Raw genomic sequence first — 24551 nt, 5'->3', positions numbered from 1 at the left:
GTCTAAACAACCAATGACTAGTAATAAAGCAATTTAACCAATACTCAGCGCTCTGCCGGATTTGAAGAGGTTTAATCCCTAACAAATGACAGAAGCATATACAACATACATATAGACTGCTTAGCAAGGTTAGATCACATGGAATACAGGGAGGATCAGTCATTTGGATACAGAATTGGCTTGAAGGTAGAGACAGAGGGTGATGGTGGAGGGTTGCCTTTCAGGTTAGAGACTTGTGACCAGTGGTGTGCCACAGGATCGGTACTGGATCCACTGCTTTTGATCATTTATATAAATGATTTGGATGTGAACATAGGAGGTATAGTTAATAAGTTTGCAGATGACACCAAAATTACAGGTATAGTGGACAGTGAAGGAGGTTACCTCAGAGTACAATGAGATCTTGATCAGATGGACCAACAGGCCAAGGAATAGCAGATGGAGTTTAATTCAGACAAATGTCAGATGCTGCATTTTGAAAAGGCAAAACAGGGCATGGCATACACACAATGACAAGGTCCTGGATAGTGCTGCTAACAAAGAGACCTTGGAGGGCAGGTTCACAGTCCCTTCAAAGTGGAGTCACAGTTAGATAGGATAGTGAAGAAGGTGTGTTTGGTATGCTTTCCTTTATTGGTTGGACCATCGAGTTTAAGAGTCAGTAGATCATGTTGCGGCTGTACAGGACATTGATTAGGTCAATTTTGGTATATTAAGTGCATCTCTGGTCTCCCTCCCATAAGAAAGATTTTGTGAAACTTGAAAGGGTTCAGAAAAGACTGACAAGGATATTGTCAAGGTCGGAGGGCTTGAGCTATAGGGAGTGGCTGAATAGGCTGGAGCTTTTTTCCCTGCAGCGTCAGAGGCTGAGGGGTGACCTTATAGAGGTTTATAAAATCATGAGGGGCATGGTTAGGGTAAATACACATGGTCATTTCCCTGGGGTGGGGCAGTCCAGAATTAGAGGGCATAGGTTTAGGGTGAGAGGGAAAAAATTTAAAAGGGACCCAAGGGGCAACGTTTTCATGCAGAGGGTGGTGCGTGTATGGAATGAACTGCCAGAGGAAGTGGTGAAGGCTGGTACAATTACAACATTTAAAAGGCATCTGGATGGGTATCTGAATAGGAAGGGTTTACAGGGATATGGGCCAAGTGTTGGCAAATGGGACCAGATTAGGTTAGGATATCTGGTCAGCATGGATGAGTTGGACCAAAGGGTCTGTTTCCGCGCTGTACACCTCTATGACATCGAGAGCAGCACTTCACTCAAGGTTAGCACTGCTGCCTCACAGCACCAGGGTCCCTGGTTCGATTCCAACCTTGGGCGACTGTCTGTGTGGAGTTTGCACATTCTCCCCATGTCTGCGTGGGTTTACTCCAGGTGCTCCAGTTTCCTCCCACAGTCCAAAAGATGTACTGGTCAGGTGAACTGGCCATGCTAAATTCCCTATAGTGTTAGGTGCGTTAGTCAGAGGGAAATGGGTCTGGGTGGGATACTTTTTGGAGTGTCGGTATGGACTGGTTGGGCTGAAGGACCTGTTTCCACACTGTAGGGAATCTAATCTAATCTAAAAATAATGATGTCAAGATGCATGCCTTACTCTTTCTCTGGTTATTCTTTTGCTTTTAACATGGTTATAAAAAGCAACTGGATTTTCCTTAAAGTTAATATGTCAGTGTTTCTTTTCCTCCATTCTCCTAGTTACTTTTCTAATTAATCCACTGCACATTCTACACTCCTTTTGAGTGAATGTATTTTCTTTTATCCAATTCTGTACACTCTTGGGTTCTTTGGTCTTGCTGATCCCACTGTTCACCTTTACTCTTACTCTTCTGAACGTCTTCCATTGGTCGATGTGTATTTTTCTGCAAGTAGCTGTTCGCTGTCCACTTCAGAAAGATGCTTTCTCAGCATGAAATTCATCCTTCCCCAATTCAGAATATTTATTTCTTTCCCATCTTTATAACCTTATTCTCTCTAAGTGCTGATGTAAAAAGTTCCTCGGGACACATTTGAGAACACCTCCCCCCCACCCCAAGCCTTTCACACTTTGTGAAACCCAGTTAATAATGGGGAAGTTGAAATCACTTATTATTACCCTGCTATTTTTAAACTTCTTTGATATTTCCCAGATATTTGTCATCGTCTCTCTCCTTGACTGTTTAGGGGTCTCTTGTACATCCCCAGCAAAGTGACTGCCTCCATTTTGGTTTCAAGTTTCAAACAAATGGCCACCATATCCTTTTTTGATCACTCACAACATTCCCCCTACTGTCTCACTTGAAGATTTCACACCTCAGAATATTGAGCTGCCAGCTCTATCCTTCAACCATGTGTCTTTGATAGCAATGAATTCACTTCCCCATGCTATATGAAAAATGTCCAATTCACTTTTGTTATTTGCAAGACTCCTTGCATTAAAATAAATGCTATCCAGCCTTGCCAAACTTCCTTGTATCTTAAATTGAATATATTTGCACTGTCTTCTTGATCTACTTGGCAATTTTTCTATATTTGTTTGCATACTACCAACAACTGTGCCTCCAATTCCTATCCCATCTCTGTTAAATTAGCTTTAAGTCCCACTAACCACAGTAGCAAATCACCAACAAACGCCCCCTCCACACCCCTGAATGTTTGTTTTTTTCATCTTTCCTGCAGTTCTGAGCACAAAATTAAAAATCCTGCTCTAGGTGGGCCTGATAAGGGGGGGGAGGGGGGGCAGTTTTTAAGATTGACAACCTGTAACTAGCAGAGTGCCACTAGAGTCAGTACAGGGGCCACAAATACTTACAATAACATGTAAATGACTTGGATGAGGAAAGTGAAAGCATGATTACCAAGTTTGCAGATGATACAAAAGTAAGTGGGAAGGAAGTGGTGAGGATGACACAAAGAATCTGGAGGGGGATATGGACAGGTTATGCGAGTGGGCAAAAACCTGGCAGATGGCATGTAATATGGGTAAATGTGACAGTGCACATTTGCAAGTATACAGAAGTTAGATTATTTAAATGTAGAAAGACTGCAGAAACCTACAAAACAGAGGAATTTGGGTGTCCTTGTCCACGAGTCACACAAATCATTCAAGTTCAGCAGGTAATAAAGGAAAGCAAATGGAATGTTGGCCTTTACTTCAATGGGCATGGACTATAAAAGATAACAAAAGTATAAAACTATACAAGACACTAGTGAGTTCACAACTGGAATATTGTGAACAATATTCGACACTTGAATCTAAAGAAAGATATGATGCCATTGGAGGGCACAGAAGGTTTACTTGACTGACACCAGGTATAGAGGGACTGTCATATGAAGAGAGGCTGAACAGCGTGGGCGTGTACTCATTAGAATTAAGCCTACTTCTGCTCCTATTGGCTTGTGCCTGAAACGTGAATTTTCCTGGTCCTTTTTCCAGCACCACACTCTCGACTCTGATCTCCAGCATCTGCCATCCTCACTTTCTCCCATGGCTTATGGTCTTACACAATAATGCATCTTGCGACTTAGTAGTACTTGCAACGTTGCCCTCCTTCCAAAATGTTTTCAAAGTTCATTAAGTCACAAAATTAATGCTTTGCCTGGGACTAATCTGCTTCTTCTGATCAAAATATCTGTAGGTCGTTTAGGGTGACTTTGTGCAGTTGTTTCTACAACTGAAGTACAAGAAGACTTATTATATTTCTTTCATCTTTAATCCTTTTACTGATGCTTCAGTGACTTTTTAAACTGACCTTTAAGACAAAATGCGATGGCATTTGGAAAACGCTACTGCCACGATAGCTGGATGAAAGCGCACCAGAACTTTATAAATGTGAAGTGCCTCCTGCTTCGTGAAGCTTAAAGAGAGGGTCAACATAAAATAGCTTCCAGCTCACTGTGACAGACAGCAATTCTACTCAGCTTTTAGAAAATGCAGTAACATCTATTCACCAAGCAGTGACTGCAGAAGTGAAGTGATACAATAACAAACTTAAAACATTTTTAAATGGGCTTAAGGTATTGAAAACACAAGAAAAAAAAACTGTTGGGTACTTAAGGTACCCTTTATAATCCTTTCTAAAAAAACTACAGACATATGAAGTAGAAATTCAATAAATATCAGTTTTGATGTGCAACAGCCCATAATTTAAAGATTTGCCTCAATTCTAATGAAGTATTTTCAGCAAATAGTATCAACCACCACTTTTTCACACAGTAACAAACTTAGTGTGGCTGGTTGTGAGGCAGTGGGAGGTTGGGGCAGGGTTAGCAGGATAGGACAGCATGTAGTCTACAAGAAAGTGAGAACGACAGATGCTGGAGATCAGGGTCAAGAGTGTGGTGCTGGAAAAGCACAGCAGGTCAGGCAGCATTCGAGGAGTAGAAGAATCGACATTTCAGGCATGAGCACTTCATCAGGAATGAGGCTTGTGAGCCAAGGGGGTAGAGAGATAAATGGGAAAGGGGTGTGGCTAGGCGTAGGGTAGCTGAAAGTGTAGTAGGAGATGAAGGTGGGGGTGTTGGTGATAAGTCAGAGAGAAACATGGAGCGGATTGTTGAGAAGGAAGATGGACAGGTCGGATATGTCAAGAGGATGGTGCAGAGTTGGAAGGTCGGATCTGGGATAAGGTGGGGGTGAGAAATGAGAAACTGATGTAAACCACCTTAATCCCACGTGGGAGGTGGTTCCGAAGGAGGAAGATGAGGCGCCCTTCCTCCAGGCGTCAGGTGGTTAGGGTTTGACGATGGAGGCAGCCCAGGGCCTGCATGTCCTTGGCGGAGTGGGAGTGGGAGTTAAAGTGTTCAGCTACGGGGCGATGGGGTTGCTTCGTGCAGGTGTCCAGGAGATACTCTCTGAAGCATTCTGCAAGTAGGCTTCCTGTCTCCCCAATATAGAGGAGACTGTATTGGGAGCAACGGATACTGTAAATGACGTGTGGAGGTGCAGGTAAATCTCTGATGGATGTACAAGGTTCCTTTGGGGCCTTGGACAGAGGTGAGGCGGGGGAGGGGGGGGGGGGTGGAAGAGGCCCCCTCCAACCAAACCTCCCCTCCTGACACCTTCCCCTGCCACTGCAAGAATTGCAAACCCTACACCCAAACCTCCCCCCAAGGCCCAAAAGGAGCCTTCCACATCCATGAGAGATTTACCTGCACCTCCACACGTCATTTACTGTATCCGTTGTGCCTGATGCGTTCTCCTCTACATTGAGGAGACAGGACACCTACTTGCAGAATGCTTCAGAGAACATGCTTAGGAAACATGCATGAAACAACCCCACCACCCCATAGCCAAAAACTTTAACTCCCCTTCCCAATCCATCAAGGACATGCAGGTCCTAGGTCTCCTCCATTATCAAACCTTACTACCCGCACCTGGAGGAAGAACACCTCATCTTCCACCTTGGGACTCTCCAACCACATGGGACTAATGTGGATTTCACCAGTTTCCGCATTTCATCTCCCCCCACCTTATCCCAAATCAAAACTTCCACCGCCCTCTTGACCTGTCCATCTTCCTTCCCACCAAGCTGCTCTACCTTCTTCTCCGACCTATCACCATCACCCTCACCTTAATCTACCTACCGCACTCTCAGCTACCCTCTCCCCTGCAACACACCCCTTCCATTTATCTCTCTACCCCCTTGGCTCACAAGCCTCATTTCTGATGAAGGGCTCATGCTCAAAACGTCAACTCTCCTGCTCCTCGGATGCTGCATGACCGGCTATGCTTTTCCAGCACCACACTCTCAACATAAAGTCCACTCCAAATCATTCAGTATTTTCTTTCAAACAAAGATTTAAATACTATAATTTGAACGATGGAAAGGAAATAAGAGCAAAACAAGGATTTGCTGCTGAAAATATAATTACCTGATGATTGGAATTAATAGATTTTGAATCAAGATTAGATATTAAAGAAATATAGCGGCACGGTGGCTCAGTGGTTACCTCACAGCACCGGGGTCCCAGGTTCAATTCCAGCTTCGGGTGACCCAAACTGTGTGGAGTTTGTACATTCTCCCCGTGTCTGCGTGGGTTTCCTCCAGGTGCTCAGATTTTCTCCCACAGTCTAAATATGTGCAGGTCAGGTGAACTGGCCATGCTAAATTGCCCCATAGATTAGGTGCATTAGTCAGAGGGAAATAGGTCTGGGTGGGTTACCCTTCGGAGGGTCAGTGTGGACTTGTTGGGCTGAAGGGCCTGTTTCCGCACTGTAGGGAAACTAATCTAATCTAATCTAAATATACAAGGGAATAAGAAAATAGCAAAGGAGTTTAAGAAATACTTTGCAGTCTTCATAGTAGAGGACAATGAGTAGTATTCCAAAATGACTAACAAAAAAATCAAGTGGGAAGAGGGGTGTAATGAACAATAATTATCATGAGAAAAAGAGTACTAAGCAAAGTAACTGGGCTAAAGGTTAATAAGTCCCCTGGATCTGATGGACTGCATCCTAAGATTTTCAAGGAAGTAGCTACTGAGATAGTGGATGCATTGATAGTAATCTTCTGAGAATCCAAAAAATTACAGAGGATTGCAAAATTTTCAATTTAATACCCTTATTCAAAAACTGAGGGAGACAATACATAGTTAATTACAGGGCAGTTACCTTTACATCAGTAACTGGGAAAATGTTAGAGTCTGTTATAAAGAATGCAATACCTGATGCACAGCATTTAGAAATATATAATATAATCAGAGTCAGCATGGCTTCATAAAGGTGAAATTATGCCTGACAAATAGAATTATTTGAGGTGGTAACAAGCAGAATAGATGAAAGGGAAACCAGTAGATGTAATATTTGGATTTATAGAGGCATTCAGAATAAAGTACCACACATGAATCTAATAAATAAATACCCCCAACTCCACAGATTGTTATCGTTACTATAGATAGAGGATTGACTAACTAATAGAAGGCATAAACTTGGGATAAAGGGGGTATTTTCAAAATGGCAACTTCTAATTACTGGCATCCCATCAGTGCTAGAACCACCATTACCACCAATAAGAGAATGTCCCGCAGTGATGTTGGTGTACGACACAAAAATAGGTGGGAAGGCAGTGGTGACAATGGCATAGAGAGTCTACAGAAGGATACAGACAGATTAAGCGAGTGGGCAAACACTTGAAAGATAGGATATAATGTGGGGAACAAATGAAGTTCTGCCATGTTGGCAGGACAAATAGAGGAGCTGAATATGATTTAAATATAGAGAAGTGCAGCAAGCTACAGCACAGAGGGATTTGGGGGTCCTCATGCATTTATTATGAAATTTTGGAATCCAGGTTGTGGGTAATATTCATGGCAAATGTTATTTGGGGGGAAATCTCAATGGCTGTAACTTCTCATCTCCCAGCCCTGGTCACAATGAAATGTGATATAAAGTAGAACTGGCCTCTGTTCAACTTGCAGTGGCAAAATAATGAAATTGCAACAGATTTATTTCATTCACCAGAGCATCAATAAATGGCTACACTTCCACTGCTGCTAGGAAGAGACAGCTATAAATTGTTGACCATCCCAAACCTCTGCTAGAACAAAGTAAAAAGGATGGTAGAAACTTCAAAAACTTTGAGGGCATACTTTGAATCCTAAGTGAATTATGTGTTCAATATCAGAATCAAAGAAGGGAAAAATGTTTTCTGATGAATATGTGACTGCATTAACACAGTTGAAGAGCCTTGCAAATGTGCACAACAAAAGATAATCCAATTTAGGACAGAATTACATTAGACATAAGAGAATCCACAGTGAGAGTAAGTCTACTAAGAGAGGAGGAACCTATTCTCAGAAAAGTGACTGCCATCTGCAGAAGAGCTGTAGTTGCAAACAGGCAACTGGAGCTATTCATGGCAGAAAAGGCCTTGCTTTATATTGATAGATACTCCATGGTGCAAGGACAGAAAAATGATCTGGGTACTGTGGTGACTGGTCAACTGCAGGGACTATTTGGCTGCCTACAGAGGTTTCCAGCAACATAGTTGCCAGTCTTCAACCAATTTGTTTCACTCCACATGACATTGAGTAATGTTTGGAGGGAGGCACTGGATACTGCAAAAGTTGTGTGCCCTGTCAACATTTGGTTATGATCCTGTAAATATGTGCACCTACGACACCTCTAGCCAAGTGGTTGACAGAACATCAGAATTGTTATGATACAGGTCATTCCACCCAGTGTGCCTGACCTGCTCTTCAAACAAGCATCAGTACTGTTCTAATACAGCTGCCCACTGTCATAAAATGTAGGAGCAGAAGTAGACCAATCAGTTCATTGAGTCTGCTATGCCAAATAAATTACTGCAGATGCTGGAAATCAGATACAAGAATAGATATTGTTAGAAAAGCTCAGCAGATCTGACAGCATCTGTGGAGAGAAATCAGCATTAATGTTTTGGGTCCAGTGATCCTTGATCGTTCCCACCTATTTTTGTGTCATGCACCAACAGGGCTGCGGTACATTCTCTTTTATCAGCAGAGTAATATATCTGTTGTAAGTATTGGCAGCTCTAGCACTAATTGGGTACCACCAGTTAGAGGCTGCCATCCTAAAATGCCCCCTTTATCCCAACTCTGTCTTCTATTAGTTAGCCAATCCAGTAACCATGGTAGCATGCCCCCAACACCACAGGTTCTTATTTTCCTCCACTTAATGACCCAGTCCCAACAACACTTTGCAGTCAGGAATTCTACAGATTAATTACACTGTCAGAGAAAAAAAGTCCATCTGTTCTTGGTCTTAAATATGTGAACCATTATAGAGTGTGTGCTCTGGTCCTTGACTCTCCCACAAAGGGAAACAACTTTTCCACACTTACCTGTAAAGTCCCTTAAAGACTGTGTATATTTCACTCAAGTTTCCCCTCATTCATTTATATTTCAATGAATACAGACCTAATCTATTCAACCTGTCTTCATGAGACAGTCCCTCTATACATGATATCAATATAGCAAACCTTCTCTGAACTGCTTTCAATGCCAGTATGTCTTCCCTTAGGTAAGGAGCCCTCTAACTGATCATGTGGAAAATTATCATCATGTACACAAAAGGCAGGACAAGTCCAACCATCACCCCATATGGCAGTCTATTCTCAATCAGTAAAGTGATGGAAGGTGTCATCAAGCAACTCTTGCTTAGTAGTAGCTTGCTCACTGATACTGATGTTGAGTTGTGACAGTGCCATTCAGCTCCAGACCTCATTACAGTCTTGGTCGAAACATAGCCAAAAGAGCTGAATTCCAGAAGTGAGGAAAAAGTAATTTCCCTTCACATCAAGGCCACATTTGACAGAGTATAACATCAAATAACTCTAGTAAAACGGCAGTCAATACGAATTGATGTTATTACCTGGCAAAAAGGAAAATAGTTGTGGTGATTGGTGGTCCGTCATATCAGCTCCAGGACTACTCTGCAGGCTTTCTCTGGGTTGTGTCCTAGGACCAACCAACTGCTTCATCAATGACTTTCCCTCCATCATATGGTCAGAAGTGGGGATGTTCACCAATGGTTGCACAACATTCATCATTCAGGACTCCTCAGATATTGAGCATGTCTATGTCCAAATGCAGCAAGACCTGGACAACATCCAGGTTTGGGCTGACAAGTGGAAGATTCGACTAGTCAAACCACACAAGTGCCAGGCAACGACCATTTCCAAAATGAGAATCTAACTAGTGTCCCCTGACATCACCGTCACTGATATCAGCACAGTCAACACCTGGAGATTACTCTTGACCAGGAACAGAAATGGACTATTCATATAAGTACTGTCATTAGAAGAGCTGGTCAGAGGCTAGGAATCCTGCAGCAAGTAATTCATCTCCTGACTCCCACAGATTCACTACCTCTAAGGAACAAGTCAGGAGTGTAATGGAATGCTTCCTACCTGCTGGTTTAAGTGCAATTCTGCAACACTCAAGAACCTTGACACCATCTAAGATAAAGTAACCCATTGATTAGCACCACATCCACAAACATTCAGAGCCTCTACAACCAATGCTCAGTTACAGCAGTGTGTGTACAATTTATAAGACACACTGCAGAAATTCACCAATGCTAAACCCCAGGATACGGATAGTGGGAGATTCAGTGATGGTAACATCATTAAATGTCAAAGCCAGTGGTTAGATTATCTCTAACTGGGAATGGTCATGACCTGGCATTTGTGGGGTGCACATGTTACTTGCCACTTGTCAGTTCAAGCCTGGATGTTGTCCAGATCTTGTTGCATTTGAACATGGATTGCTTCACTGTCTGAGGAGTCACAAATGGTGCTGAACATTGTGTAAACATCAGTGAACATCCCCACTTTCAACCACCTTCAGGTACTTCATAAATGACCTTCCTACCATTACATCCACGAGCCTCTGTGATTTTATAAACCTCTAAGATTACTCCTCAGCCTCCTATGCTCCAGGGAAAAAATTCCCAGCCTATCCTTACAACTCAAGTCCTCTGGTCTCAGTAACATCATTGTACATCTTTTTTGTACCCTTTCCAGTTTAATAACATCCTTCTTAAAGCAGGGTGGCCAGAATTGTATGCAGTACTCCAAATGTGGCCCTACTAATGTCTTCTACAGCTGTAACATGATGTCCCAAATCCTGTACTCAATGCTCTTACTGATGAAGGCAAGGTGCCAAATGCCTACCTGAACATCCTACCTGCAATGCCACTTTCAAGGAACCATGCACTCCACCCCTAGATCTCTCTGTTCAACAACACTCCCCTACCACGAACTGTGTCTTACCAAAATGCAACACCTTGCATTTATCTGAATTAAACTCCATCTGCCACTCCTCAACCCAATGATCTTGTTGATCAAGATCCTAGTGAACTCTTAGATAATCTTCTGCACTGTCTGCTACACCACCAATTTTAATGTCACCCATAAGCTTACTAACCATGTTAGTCCTCTGCCTCCTATGCTCCATGGAAAAAAACCCAGCCTACCCTTATAACTCAAGCCATCAGTTACATCATTGTAAAACTTTATTGCACCCTTTCCAGTTTAATAACATCCTTCTGGTAGCAGGGTGACCAGAATTGTATGCACTACTCCAATGCACACTGGAGTAACCATGCCTTCTATTCTCTGATCCAAATAATTTAGATAAAAAAAGAACAACAGTGGACCCAGCCCCGATCCTTGCAGAATAGCGTTGTTCAGAGGCTTCCAGTGTGAACAACTCTCTAGCACCACCTTCTGTCTCTTACTGTCAAGTAAATTTTCTCTCCAATTGGCTAGCTCTCCCGGGATCCCACATAATCTAACCTTACTAACCAGTCTACGATGCAGAAACTTATTGAGGCCTTGCTAAAGTCCATGCAGACAATGTCTACTGCTCTGCTTTCATCAATCTTCTGTCACCTCTTCAAAAAAACTCAATCAAATTTGTGAGACATGATTTTCTACACACAAAGCCATGCTGACTATCCCTAATCAGTCCTTGTCTTTTCAAATGCATGGAGATCCTGTCTCTCAATCCCCTCCAACAAAGTAATATTGCTAATATTAATAATATTTATAATATAATACTTTTAATATTAATAGTATTGCTACATGAATATTGCTGAAATGAGAGTTATATTGCTGCAGCCTTTCATCTTACACACATCAGGACAAATTGAAAAATGACAAATTATAGACAATCACAATTTATATTTGTGATTGGAGAAGTATGGATTTATCAGCAAGTTGACTCTGATGGATCGAGGCATTTTTATGGAGAAATCTACACAAAACCATAGGATTTGTATACTTCTGGGTAATTAAAACAAGTGCAACGTTTCTTTAGTTTGTTTCCAGAGAACAGGATATTTATATGAATGTATATTGCTTCTAGCAATAGCAAATGAATCACTTTATGAGGTTGACTGATTAGCTTAAAGTTATTGCTATGGTAGATATTAACAAATTCTGATTTATTCAATGAGTGCCCAATCATGGAATCACATCTAACATCAGATGTTTTAATTTGGGTTTTGCAAGCTTGTTGAGTAGTCTGTTGTCTACCTATTAACAATTGTTGGAGGTGCATGTTTAATTCAATCCATAAATCACTGGGACGTACAATCTACATACCTGGAATCACACTGAAATGAAGACACAACATTGTTTAGCCCTGTTGCAAGCAGCACATTGCTTTCAACTAATGGCACCCATTAGTGGAAAATACTTCTCCAGTAGCTACTGTGTGTAAAGCAGTGTTATTCATTTATGAATTGACTGGCTTGCGAGGCCTTTTCAGTGAGCAGTTAACAGCCCATCACATTGCGATGGGTCTGGAGTTACATTTAGCCCAGGTGAGGAAAAGGTGACAATATCCCTCCCTAAAGGATAGTAGTGAATTGGCTGGGTTTCCATGTAATCATCAACGGTTACACAGTTTCCATTAGGTCAGCTTTCAATTCCAGATTTACGTAGATTAAAATTTCACCATATGACGTAGTGGGATTTGAACTCCTGTTCCCATAGCATTAACTGGGTCTCTGGATTACCAACCCAGTGATAATACCGCTGTGCCACCACCTCCCCCAAACTTGCACTGGTTCTATTACCTAGTGTCAATTTTCTGCCTTTGTTCCATATCGCTGCACACATATGTTAACAAAATAATCATCCAAAGCCTTCTTCAATGTCTTAATAAAGACTGCCCTCACCACAGGCAGTGCCTTCGATACCTTAACTACTCTCATTTTCTTTTTCAAGTGGGAATAAGTTCTCCCTATCTACACGATCCAGTATTACTTTAACTTATTTTCAAATTTTGAGATACTGTGACTTCTACCTATGACGTGAGGTAAACCGGGTATGTATCAGGGCTGAAAGTGTCAGCCATTGGCCTTTTGTGAGACTGCGTTGTACATAATTAAACATTTCTGATCTTCCCCTTTTGGGCAGGGGACTGCGGGTTGTACTCTGTGGTAGTGAGCCATTGTATTCGAGGTTTAAATGTTTTTAGTTGATAGATTAAATTTTGGGAATCAGGAAGTGAGCTACTCAAAGACAACCAAACAGTTTCTCATAGAGATGGGTTGATATGGCCCACTGAATTATACAGTTTTTATAATTCACTCTTGAGATGTGGGCGCTGTGGCTGGGCCAGATTTGGTTGCCCATCCTTTCTTGCATAGAGGTGGTGATATTGAGCTGCCAACTTGAACTGCTACACTCAATGAACTATAGGTTGACTCACAACGCCTTTAAGGAGAGTATTCCAGAATAGCACTGAAGGACACTGTTGACACCCAAGATATCAATGGTGCAGAACCTAACAGTTGGTGGTGCATTGAAGTTGAGGAGAGCTGGCCGAGTTTCCTTGTGTAATAGTAATACAAAAAAACACATTATATCTATATTTTAAATAAGTGCCACAGAATTAGGGCAGGTACAATGAATGAAAATTTCCTCTAAGCAGACAGAAGGACCAGGAGAGACTTTGCATATACACATACACAAATCTCCATCTGTACAAAACTTAATTTCTAGACAGTACTAAGAAAGCTGCACACTCAGTTCAAGTTCATATTTATATTTCCCCTTAAGTGTAGTTGGCATTGATCAACATGGACAGCAGAGATAAGACTGGTGAGCTATCGTCAGCTTATGTTTCAATTGAGTACTGTACTGTACTGAATGCCAGGTTGAGTCAGTAGCAATTAGCAGTGAGCAAGTAAATTCTGGTGGATCACTAGTACATAACAACAAACTAGAGCTATAGTAATAGTAGTCAACAAGTGTGGTACTGGAAAAGCACAGCAGATCAGGCAGCGTCTGAGGAGCAGGCGAATCAATGTTTCGGGCATAAGCCCTTCATCATTCCTTATGCCCAAAATGTCAATTCTCCTGCTCCTTGGACGCTGCCTGACTTGTGTGTTTTTCCAGTGCCATGCTTTTCGACTCTGATCTCCAGCATTTGCAGTCCTCAATTTGTCCTATAGTAATGGTATCCAAGTTTTGGGTTACTTGAGTAAGGGAGTATTAATAAAGGACACATCCTCATTCTAAAGTTATTTCCCCAAGAAGAATATCCATCTTTTAAAAGACAGATAATCATGAGAGACATGTGTTGTCAGTAGGTGTGGTAAATATTCAAAAAATAAGTTGTGTCATGTTTGAAATAGATATGACCGTGACAGTTTCCAGGGAGGCAGCTGCTTGTCCATTTACAACCCTGCCTGAATATGGCATCAGCAGGGTCTATGCCAATGACTGCTCCTGTTTTAAACTCCTGCCTGCCATTTTGAGCCATAAAATGGAGATCTGCTCATTAACCTCGCCCAGTCTCCACTTGGAAGATTCTGGAATTTCACCCCTCTCTCAGCAGAGTTAGTTGTTTGCTACTCCATATGGATTTTTTTTAAACAACTATTTATAGAATCTTAGAGTTATACAGCATGGAAACAGACCCTTTGGCACAAACTTAGTTTAAATGATTATTTAAGCTTGCCAACATCAAAATAATTAGTGAAAAATTAATAAATGCCCAAATCACCTGAACAGTCTGGTAATCAGCTGGATCAAATCCCTTCACAGTCACTTCTCTGAAAACATGTGGCTCCAAATCATCTTGGGTCAGATCACAGTAATAAATAATACCTGAAAGAGAATTGTACAAGAAATGCTTCAAATATATGAATGAATGAAAATAATTTTCATAAAATGAGCTTCGATCAAGCACTGCAAAAAGTTTGAGTTTCTGTCTGCACTTAGCTTCAAAAACACTCATTTGTTTTAGAGTAAAGAGTTGCCTGATGCTGTACCTACATCGGGATTCAAAAAGCATGTGCAGGCCACTCTATCGTCAGTAAAAAGTAACCTGAAGGTAATAGAATATATACAAGTCTAAGATTCTCTAGCTGTGGAAAGATTTCAATTTTACACTCTTATTGAAAAAAATGTCGAAATGCAGGAATCCAAAACATACTTTTAAACTAGATATGCTAGCAATATTCATACAAAAACTATTTTCCAACAAAAGCAGTGAGCCGACCTGTTATGAAAATTAACAAACTGTTTTGTAATGTTGATGAGCCTACTTGTTCTAACATTCCCCTTTCTTTCTTAGAATGCCGATTCTTTGCTGAAGCATTGTTCCACAAGCAATGTTTTCTGGTACCTCAATCAATTATTTTCATGAATTATAGATGAAAAAAAAATTCATCTGTGACTGGGATAAGATGTCCGCATTTATCACTACCTTGTCTCTCCATCCCTCAAATTCCTCATTCTACAATGCTCACTATAGCATTTTCATAATTCAAACTGAAACTATGTCCTTTGTTGACAGTCTACCAGGATTCTAGAGAGTTCTATTTTAGATTATTGAAGAGTACATACCTGACAAAAGAAATAAAACATCAGAGTGTCCAACTTGTCACATTACAGAAATGATGGGATTATACTAGAAAAAGTAAAGAAATGGTATGCGAGAATGCTGCTAGACTAGAACATTTTAGCATGTAGAAAAGATTGTATAGGCTGGGGGTGATATCTTTGGAATCGAGGAAGCTAAGGCTAGATTTAGTTGAGATGGATAATATCATGAGGAACTTGGGAACAGTGGTTAGGTAGGACCTGTTGCACTTTGCAGAGAGATCAATAATCAGGGGCATATATTTTAAAGGAGGACTAGGGGAGACTGAAGAGAAATACTTCACCCACTGTTGTGGGGTCTGTAAAGGTGGAAGAGGAAAAAAACCTCTCAGCATTCAAAAAGCATCTGGAAATGCACTTTAAATGTAGGATGCTACAAAGCTAGAGAAGAGGTTTGTAAAATGGGACAAAGTTTGAGAACACTTTTCAGCTCGCACAGACACAATGAATTGTGTTGCCTTCTTCTGTACTGTAAACATCAGTGACTGTTCACTCAATGAAGCAAGCACTTGTAAAGCAGAATTAAACATTTTTAATTTATCAAGACTAATTATGGGTGGCACAGTGGTTAGCACTGCTGCCTCACAGCGCCAGAGACCCGGGTTCAATTCCCGCCTCCCGTGTCCATGGTGCGAATGTGCAAACTCCACACAGTTGCCAGAGGCTGGAATTGAACCTGGGTCCCTGGCATTGTGAGGGGTTGAGTTAACGCAATGTTTATTAAGTGTGTTATTGGAACAGCATATTTTTGTAGAGTTGGAGTTAGATAGTAAGTAGTTTTTTCTTTTAAAAAAAGCCTTGAATTTATGAATAGTTTTTGTTTAATGTCCACTACCTTTAAATAGTGGAAGTTAGGAGTTCTCTGTCACTCACATTTTAACAGAGACAAGATGAGCGATTCTGGGTGTTTAGTTTTAATTAACAAGAGGGGTTCGACCTCTGCATCTTAACAGTTTCAATAAAAAAATAACAATTTATTTTCTTAATTTTAATAGCGAACCTTAGTCAAATTTAAGCCCCCCCACTTTAACTACTTACTATCTGACTCCAACTCTATAAAGATATGCTGTTCCACCCAATAACACAATTGTTAAACATTACATAAACTTAAATCACAAGACCACCCAGTCTTTGTCTTCCCAGGTGTCTTCAATCTTCCGGCTGGTCATCTCCCCAGGTCATCTTGTTTTGTATTACTGCAAGTATGTTTTACATGGAAAGGTACCTTCCATAGAGAGTGTTTTTCTAATTTTGTTGAGAGCAAGATGTTAGATGGGCAGTTGCTCTCTGACTAATTTTCAAAATGCTCACTTTTTTTTTTAAAAAACAGCATCCCCCTCTACACACACACATACAAAATTATCATACAGTCATAGAAATGTACAGCACGGAAACAGACTCTTTGGTCCAACAAATACATGCCAACCTAATCTAGTCCCACTTGCCAGCACCTGGTCCATATCCCTCCAAACCCTTCCTATTCATATACCCATCCAGATGCCTTTTAAATGATGCATTTGTACCAGCCTCCACCACTTCCTCTGGCAGCTCATTCCATACACACACCTCTGTATAAAAAAGTTGACCCTGAAGTTCCTTTTAAATCTTACCCCTCTCATCCTAAACCTATGCACTCCAGTCCTGGACTCCCCACACCCGAGAGAAAGACTTTGTCTATTCATCTTACTCATGCCCCTCATGATGTTAAACACCTCTATAAAGGTCACCCCTCAGCCTCCGTGCTCCAGAGAAAACAGCTCCAGTCTATTCAACCTCTCTCTATAGCTCATATCCTCCAACCCTGGCAACATCCTTGTAAATCTTTTCCAAACTCTTTCTGACCAATAAAGGAAAGCATACCAAACACCCTCTTTACTATCCTATCTACTTGCAATTCTACTTTCAAGGAGCTATGAACCTGCAATCCAAGGTTTGTGTGTTCAGCAACACTCTCTAGGACCTTACCATTAAGTGTATAAGTCCTGCTAAGATCTGCTTTCCCAAAATGCAGCACCTCACATTTATCTAAATTAAACTCCATCTGCCACTTCTCAGTCCATTGGCTCATCTGATCAAGATCCCATTGCAATCTGAGGTAACGTTCTTCGCTGTCCACTAAACCTCCAATTTTGGTGTCATCTGCAAACTTACTAACTATACCTCTTATGCTCACATTCAAATCATTTATATAAATGACGAAAAGTAGTGGATCCAGCACTGATCCTTGTGACACTCCACTGGTCACAGGCCTCCAGTCTGAAAAACAATCTTCCACCACCACCCTCTGTCTTCTACCTTTGAGCCACTGGGTGTCAAAACAATAAATTCAAATTCAATTGGGTTTTAGTATCCTGGGCATAATTTAAACTAATTGGTTACATTTGAATTGTTGTCAAAACAGCAACCAAAACTCAGGTATCCAATTAACAGCCATTTGTTACACGTATCTATTTTATGGAACAGCTCGTCTCCCAGCCTTTCCATTTGGGCTTGCACTTCCCAGCTGAGCTTGCACTTTGAGTTTACTTCAAAACTCAGAAAACACTTTCTACTTTAGAGTGAACAGACATACTGTTAACTTCGTAACAATTAATATATCAATGACAAACTTTCTTGTTTGAAAATGCAGTGATTGGACTGGACCAACAGTAACAAACATGCAATGACTACAAAAGTGAAGTTTGTGCACAGATTTTAATGTGACAGATATTTATCGAATAAAAACAAAAAAATACATATTTACATACGTTGCTCAGAAAGAATGCAGTTTGTATTTTCTATCATGTGGTGGTGAGGTGTAAAAGAGAAAAAACACAACAGCACTGAGCTGGCTAATTTATAAAAAACACACCAGCACTTATGGTAGGTGTATTGTTTTTTACTTGTCAGTGTAAAATTTAACAACATACACTTTCCATAACATCAATATCTAATTCTTCAGCTAACTTGTCCTCCACATTTCTGGACAAATGCAAAGTGATGCATTTTGGAAGATCAAATTCAGGTACAAATTAAACAATAAGTGACAGAACCCTTAGGAACATTGACATACAGAGGAATTTTGGCATACAGATTCCTGAAAATGGCAACACAGGTGGATAAGGTGATCAAGGCGGCATATAGCATGCTTGCCTTCATTGGTTGGGGAATTAAATATAAAAGTTGGCAAGTTATGTTACAGCTGTACAAAATTTTAGTTAGGCCACATTTGGAATATTGCTTGTAGTTCTGGTCACCACACTGCCATAAAGACATGGATGCTTTGGACAGGGTGCAGAGATGGTTTACCAAGACAGTGCCTGGTCTGGAAAGTAAAAGGAGAGTTGGATAAACTGAAGATTATTTTCACTGAAACGATGGATGCGGAGGGGCAACCTGATAAAGGTTTACAAAATTATGACAGGCATAGATAGGATGGATAGTCAGAGGCTTTTTCCCAAGATGGAAAGATCAAGTACAAGAGGGCAGGATTCAAGATAAGATAGGGAACGTTTAGGGCAGAAATGTGGGGAAAACCTTTCACACAGACGGTGGTGTACACCTGAAAGGCACTGCCAGGGGAGGTGGTGAAAACTGGCTCATTAGTAACATTTAAGGCATATTTTGATGGACACATGAATAGGAGGCGAATGGACAGACAGAAACTGTGTATGGGCAACAAGCGGCAGCTCTAAGTAAGGAAACGGAATCAGTGCAGGCTTAATGGGCTGAAAGACCTGACCCTTTATGTATTATCATTATTTGTTCTCCTGCAACTGTTACATGACCTTTCATGCTGTATGGTATGTGTCACTGCATTAATAAATCATTAGACGGACTAATAAACCAGGTTTTTAATGACCAAGAGATTTGCTATAGCATTATTAGTCATATATTAGAAAATCAGCTTTGCTAGCAATATTAAAGTGGGGTAGTATGTGACAGGAAGCAACTATAACTTTTTAAAGTAGTAATCACTTACGAAAAATTTATAATTTATGACTAGCCTATTTCACAGAAAGAATGCAGACAGGAGGGTACCAATACCATATAAAGTCTTCAGGCAAAATTGGATGAGAACAGGAAGATTTGGACTACAGCACAAATGTAATTCAATTTCTATTTGAGTTATACATTCTGACTTTCTATTCTATAATAATCTGAATTGCCATTATCTTTGGTCATTGACCAGAAACATTAATGTTGTTCAGTCAGAATGACATTTGTTTTGTCTTGAGTTGTTTTGTGGTACAGAATTGGAATACTATTGAAGAAATACATTTTGTCAAAGCTTTTGTCTTGCACTGATCAGGACGATTTACAATACAAACTCAGAAACAAACAGATGTTTGATCGAATGAAATCAAATTTGAGGAAAGGTTCTTACACCCATAGAGTGGTTGAGGTCCAGAAAGTACTGCCTTGGAGGGTATGGGAAAGAATTAGATCAAATGACGTTAAGGTTTTGAACAAGCTGGTTCAAAATTTACCTGTTAACATGTACCTGTTCAAAATTTAGCTGTTAACTGCTTTTCTTTTACTGAGGTGATAATGTTTAATGTAGAATTCTTAATAAAGACAGATGTAGTGCGCAAATTTATTTTTCCTTAAGAGGGGTTATTTAGTGACAAAATCTTGCCTAGTGTCAGCATGTAACTCGTATACTGACTCATATTTCATTGAACTCTTTATATTTTGCAAAAGATTGCATTACCTGGCATCATTCTGTTTTGGATTAAAGTACAAGCTTCCGAAACTCAGCAAAACTATCCCAAAATGCCAGTTGGTGTTCCCACACAACATTTTTAGATAGTGTACTTTCTTCAGAGATACAATTACCCTATTTGTATCACCCACCCAGGGTGAAAAAAAAATTCACTGAATGAGAGAGAGTCACAGAATTCTGCGGGAATGAAGAGGCCCTTAGGCCTATAGAGTCTGCACTGCCAAAATGCACTACTTCCGACACTAGTGTCAACATCTCTACACTAGGCCCATAGCCTTGAATGTTATTACACTCCTAGTGCTCAACCAAGTATTTTTTTTTAAAATATTGTGAGGTTTTCTCCCTCAACTACCCTCCCAGGCAGTACATTCTGGACTCTCCATTCTGTGGGTGAAAAAGCCTTTCCTCAAGTCCCCTCTAAACCTCATGCCTTCCATATTAAAAGTGTGCCCTCTTGTTCTTGACCCTTCAACAAAGCTGCTTTCTGTCCATGCCCCTCATAACCTCTATCAGGATTCGCTCAACCTTTTGTGCTCTAAAGAAAGCAAGTGAAAGTTATCCAGCCTCTCTTCATAGCTGACATTCTCCACTCCAAGTAACGTTTAATGAATCTCTTCTGCACCCACTCAAATGTACTCATATCCTTCCTATAGCGTATTGACTAGAACTGCACACAGTACTCCAGCTGTGGCTTAATCCAAAGTTCTGTACTCTCCAAATGACCTCTGTGTTCTTATAATCTATACTGATAGAGGCAAGTATCCCTTCTTAACTACCCTATTAACCTGTCCTGGAACCTTTCTGTGGACAAGCAGCCCAAGATCCCTCTGTTCCTCTGGGCTTCCTAGTGTTCTGCCATTCATTAAGTATTCACTTGTTATTTCTTCCAAAGTGCATAATCTCACATTTATCAGGGTTAAATTCCATCAATTAATAATCTGCCCAATCCATTTATATTCTCCTGTAACCTAACACTTTCCTTCTGTCAACCGTATAAATAACCTTTATGCCACTTGCTAACTTATTTATTACCCCCCTTCCCTCTCACCCAATGCGTGCGTGTGTGCACACGCACACACACACACACACCTATCCCCTACATTCACAAACAATGCAGTACCCAACATTGACCCCTGTGGTACACTATGCACACTGGGCTCCAGTCACTCAAACAAACAAAGTCTTCAACCACCACCCTCCATATCCTACCACTAAACCAATTTTAGATCCAACTTGCCAAGTTACCCTGGATTTCATAAGCTTTTGCCTTTTTTATCAGTTTCACATGTGGGACCTTGTTAAAGGCCTTGCTGAAATTCATATAAACTACATCAACTGCCATACCCTCACCTACACACTTGGTCACTTCTTTGAAAAATTCAACCAGGTTTGTTAGGCATGATCTCCATCTGACAAAGCTTATGATGACTATCCCTGATCAAAGTGTTCCTCTCTAAATGGAGATTAGATTAGATTACTTACTTAGTGTGGAAACAGACCCTTCGGCCCAACAAGTCCACACCGACCCAGACCCATTCCCCTACATTTACCACTTCACCTAACACTATGGGCAATTTAGCATGGCCAATTGATCTAACCTGCACATTTTTGGACTGTGGGAGGAAACCGTAGCACCCGGAGGAAACCCATGCAGACACGGGGAGAGTGTGCAAACTCCACAGACAGTTGCCTGAGGCGGGAATTGAACCCGAGTCTCTGGCGCTCAGAATTTTCTCCAGTAGTTTCCCAACTACGGATGTAAGACTTGCTGGTCTATAGCTCCCTGGTCTCCCCCATCATTTCCTTGTAAAGAGGGGCTACATTAACTGTTCTCCAGTCCTCTGGTCTCTGCTCTGTAGCTAGAGAAGATTTAAAACTTTAGGTCAGGGCCACTGTTATTCCCTCCCTCATCTCCCGTAGCAGTCTGGGATGCAAATTAGGCAGATGTGGTGATTTCTTTCCTCTTTTGAACCCACCAAAACCTCAAATGCCTCATTTCTTATATCAATCTGCTCAAGAACTTCAAGCCTGTATTTGCATCCTCCTTCCCCCGAGTAAAGAAAGATGCGAAGTTCTCATTTAAACTCCACCAATGTCCACTGACTTAACACACAGATTTCTCCCTTGGTTACTTACAGTTCCTCGGTTATTCACTTCTCCTTAATATACTTGTAATATCTTGGGAATCTCCCCAATCTTGCCTTCCAGGATTTTTCTCGCCCCTTTTCTCTCCTAATTACTTTCTTGAGATCTCTCTTGTACTTTCTATACTCCCCTAGGGCCTCTGTTGTTTTGCTCCTTTTGTACCTGTTATAAGTTACTCTTCGTCTTCTATCTAGTCCTGAATATTCCTAAACATAATCCAGAGTTTTCAGAATACTTACTAAATAGGACAAATGAAAACAACCCAAGCAATGGGGCGGCACAGTGGTTAGCACTGCTGCCTCACAGCACTAGGATCCCAGGTTCAATCCCAGCCGCGGGCGACTTTCTGTGTGGAGTTTGTACATTCTCCCCATGTCTGCGTGGGTTTTCTCCGGGTGGTCCGGTTTCTTCCCACAGTCCAAAGATGTGCAAGTCAGGTGAATTGGCCATGCTAAATTGCCCATAGGAGTTAGATGCATTAGTCAGGAGTAAATATGAGGAATGGGTCTGGGTGGGTTACTCTCCAGAGGGTCGGTATGGACTTGTTGGGCCAAAGGGCTTGTTTCCACACTAAGAAATCTAATCAAACTCACATTATCTTCATCACAATGATATCAGATATAATTGATGTGAAGATTTACTTGGTTATAATTTATACTATTGGGTTATGTGCCTACAAAGAATGAAAACAGCTAGAGACTATTTCTTGATGAAAATGATTCCCTTTAAAATGTGTTTAATTTATTTTGAAAAAGGACAACTAATGATGACTTGAGAGCCACACTAAATTGAGACTGTAACTAATAGTTCAAACAAACATTTCAGAATGCAGGTTACTCAATGCAAGTAAAATTAAATGTCATGGTATACTGTTATAATTTACATGTCACAGATTCTATCATTACAGCATTTAGAAGATTCATTTGCTCTTTTTAGAGTTGTAGCATTTTATCATTGCTGAAAGGATTGTAGTAATTAAGGAAAATGGCATGCTGTGCAGGAAGCAGTACCGTGTCTTGCAGGGAGATAAATATGACCCAGAAATTTTTCAGAACCATAGCACAAAATACGCAATTGTAGTAGTAGTCGTCATTATTTTGAAAAACATTACAGCTAAACTCCAAGCTCCAGCCTTTTGATTTACAAGGAAAAGTTGTTGTTAGAGTAATCCTTATTCACTGACCAGCTATTGAACAAATACATCATGTATGTGAACGTTGCAAAAATATCATTAAGTCAAATGACCAGAGCAAAGATTCTACATTGCAAAGGAACTAACCATCTTTAATACGTTTAAAGAATTCTCAAATCCTGTATAGGTCTTTGCTCATGGACCAATTCAATGCACTAAACTGAATTTTGTCCTAAGCTGAATTTCAACCATACTCATAAAATCCTCTATTTGACTAGCAATAATATCTTTAGAAAGGAGAACTATTGTTTGAGAATAAACGAAATGGTGGTGTCCAATAGACAATTAATTGAATAAAGAATAAGTCATTTTGTGTTTTTCAAATTTATGAACAAAGAATTGATTTTTTTTTCTAACACTTCTGTCCATAAAGTAAATCCTAAATGCTATAAATTTAAACAGCAAAGAAAAAAAAAGTTGTAAAGATAGATAGGTTTGGTATTATTGCCAATAATTAAGCCACAATGCATGGCTTTCCACAGCTGCTAATACTTCTAGTTTGACAAAAGAAACAATAATTAGCCAAACAAAATGTGCCAAGTGCTGGTGAACTCATGCAAACAACACATTGATTTTGCTTGTGCCACATTGATGCTTTCAAGAGTGCATGACCAATCAGACTCAGAACAACAGTAGCAAGGGAACCAGACAAATGCTCAATGGTATCATCCACTTCCCAAAAATTCAGCATCCTCCAGCTAATGGCTTTAGTTGTTAAAAAAAACATGTATTTGTAATCTTTATATGGTAGTTTGATGTACAATGTATGAATGAAGTGAAAAGCAAGTTGTAAAGGGAATACAAACAGTTTACAGAAAGACGTTGATAGGTTGACTGATTGGACAAGTTGGCAAATAGGGTATAATGTGGAAAATATGAAGTTGTTCATTTTATAAAGGAGAAGAAAACTAGAGTATCATCTAAATTGAGAAAAGTTGCAACACAAAGGGATTTGGGGGTATTAATGCATGAAACCGAGAAGGCTAGCACACAGGTGCAGTGGGTAATCAGGATGGCTAATGGCATATTGACCCTTATTTCAAGGGGATTTAAAGATAAGAGTAGGAAAGTGTAACTGAACAAGGTGCTAATGAGACCACATTTGACAAGCAGTTTTGGTCCTCTTAACAAAATTCATTGGAG

At 40.5% G+C, this 24551-nt stretch overlaps 1 protein-coding gene across 4 annotated transcripts in view; it reads right to left on the bottom strand.

Annotated features, from left to right (window-relative positions):
- The window catches only part of LOC140458371 (prolyl endopeptidase-like), a 173843-nt gene that overhangs the window by 67283 nt on the left and 82009 nt on the right, over positions 1 to 24551 (bottom strand). For all 4 annotated transcript variants that reach the window (XM_072552818.1, XM_072552845.1, XM_072552838.1 and 1 more), the window contains one exon: positions 14486 to 14589. In XM_072552818.1, coding sequence (XP_072408919.1) covers positions 14486 to 14589 — 104 coding nt within the window. The remainder of the gene's footprint in view (positions 1 to 14485; positions 14590 to 24551) is intronic.

The sequence above is a fragment of the Chiloscyllium punctatum genome, chromosome 3, assembly GCF_047496795.1.
Source record: "Chiloscyllium punctatum isolate Juve2018m chromosome 3, sChiPun1.3, whole genome shotgun sequence".
Classification (NCBI taxonomy): Eukaryota; Metazoa; Chordata; class Chondrichthyes; order Orectolobiformes; family Hemiscylliidae; genus Chiloscyllium; species Chiloscyllium punctatum.
This window is presented reverse-complemented; position numbering and strand designations above follow the sequence as displayed.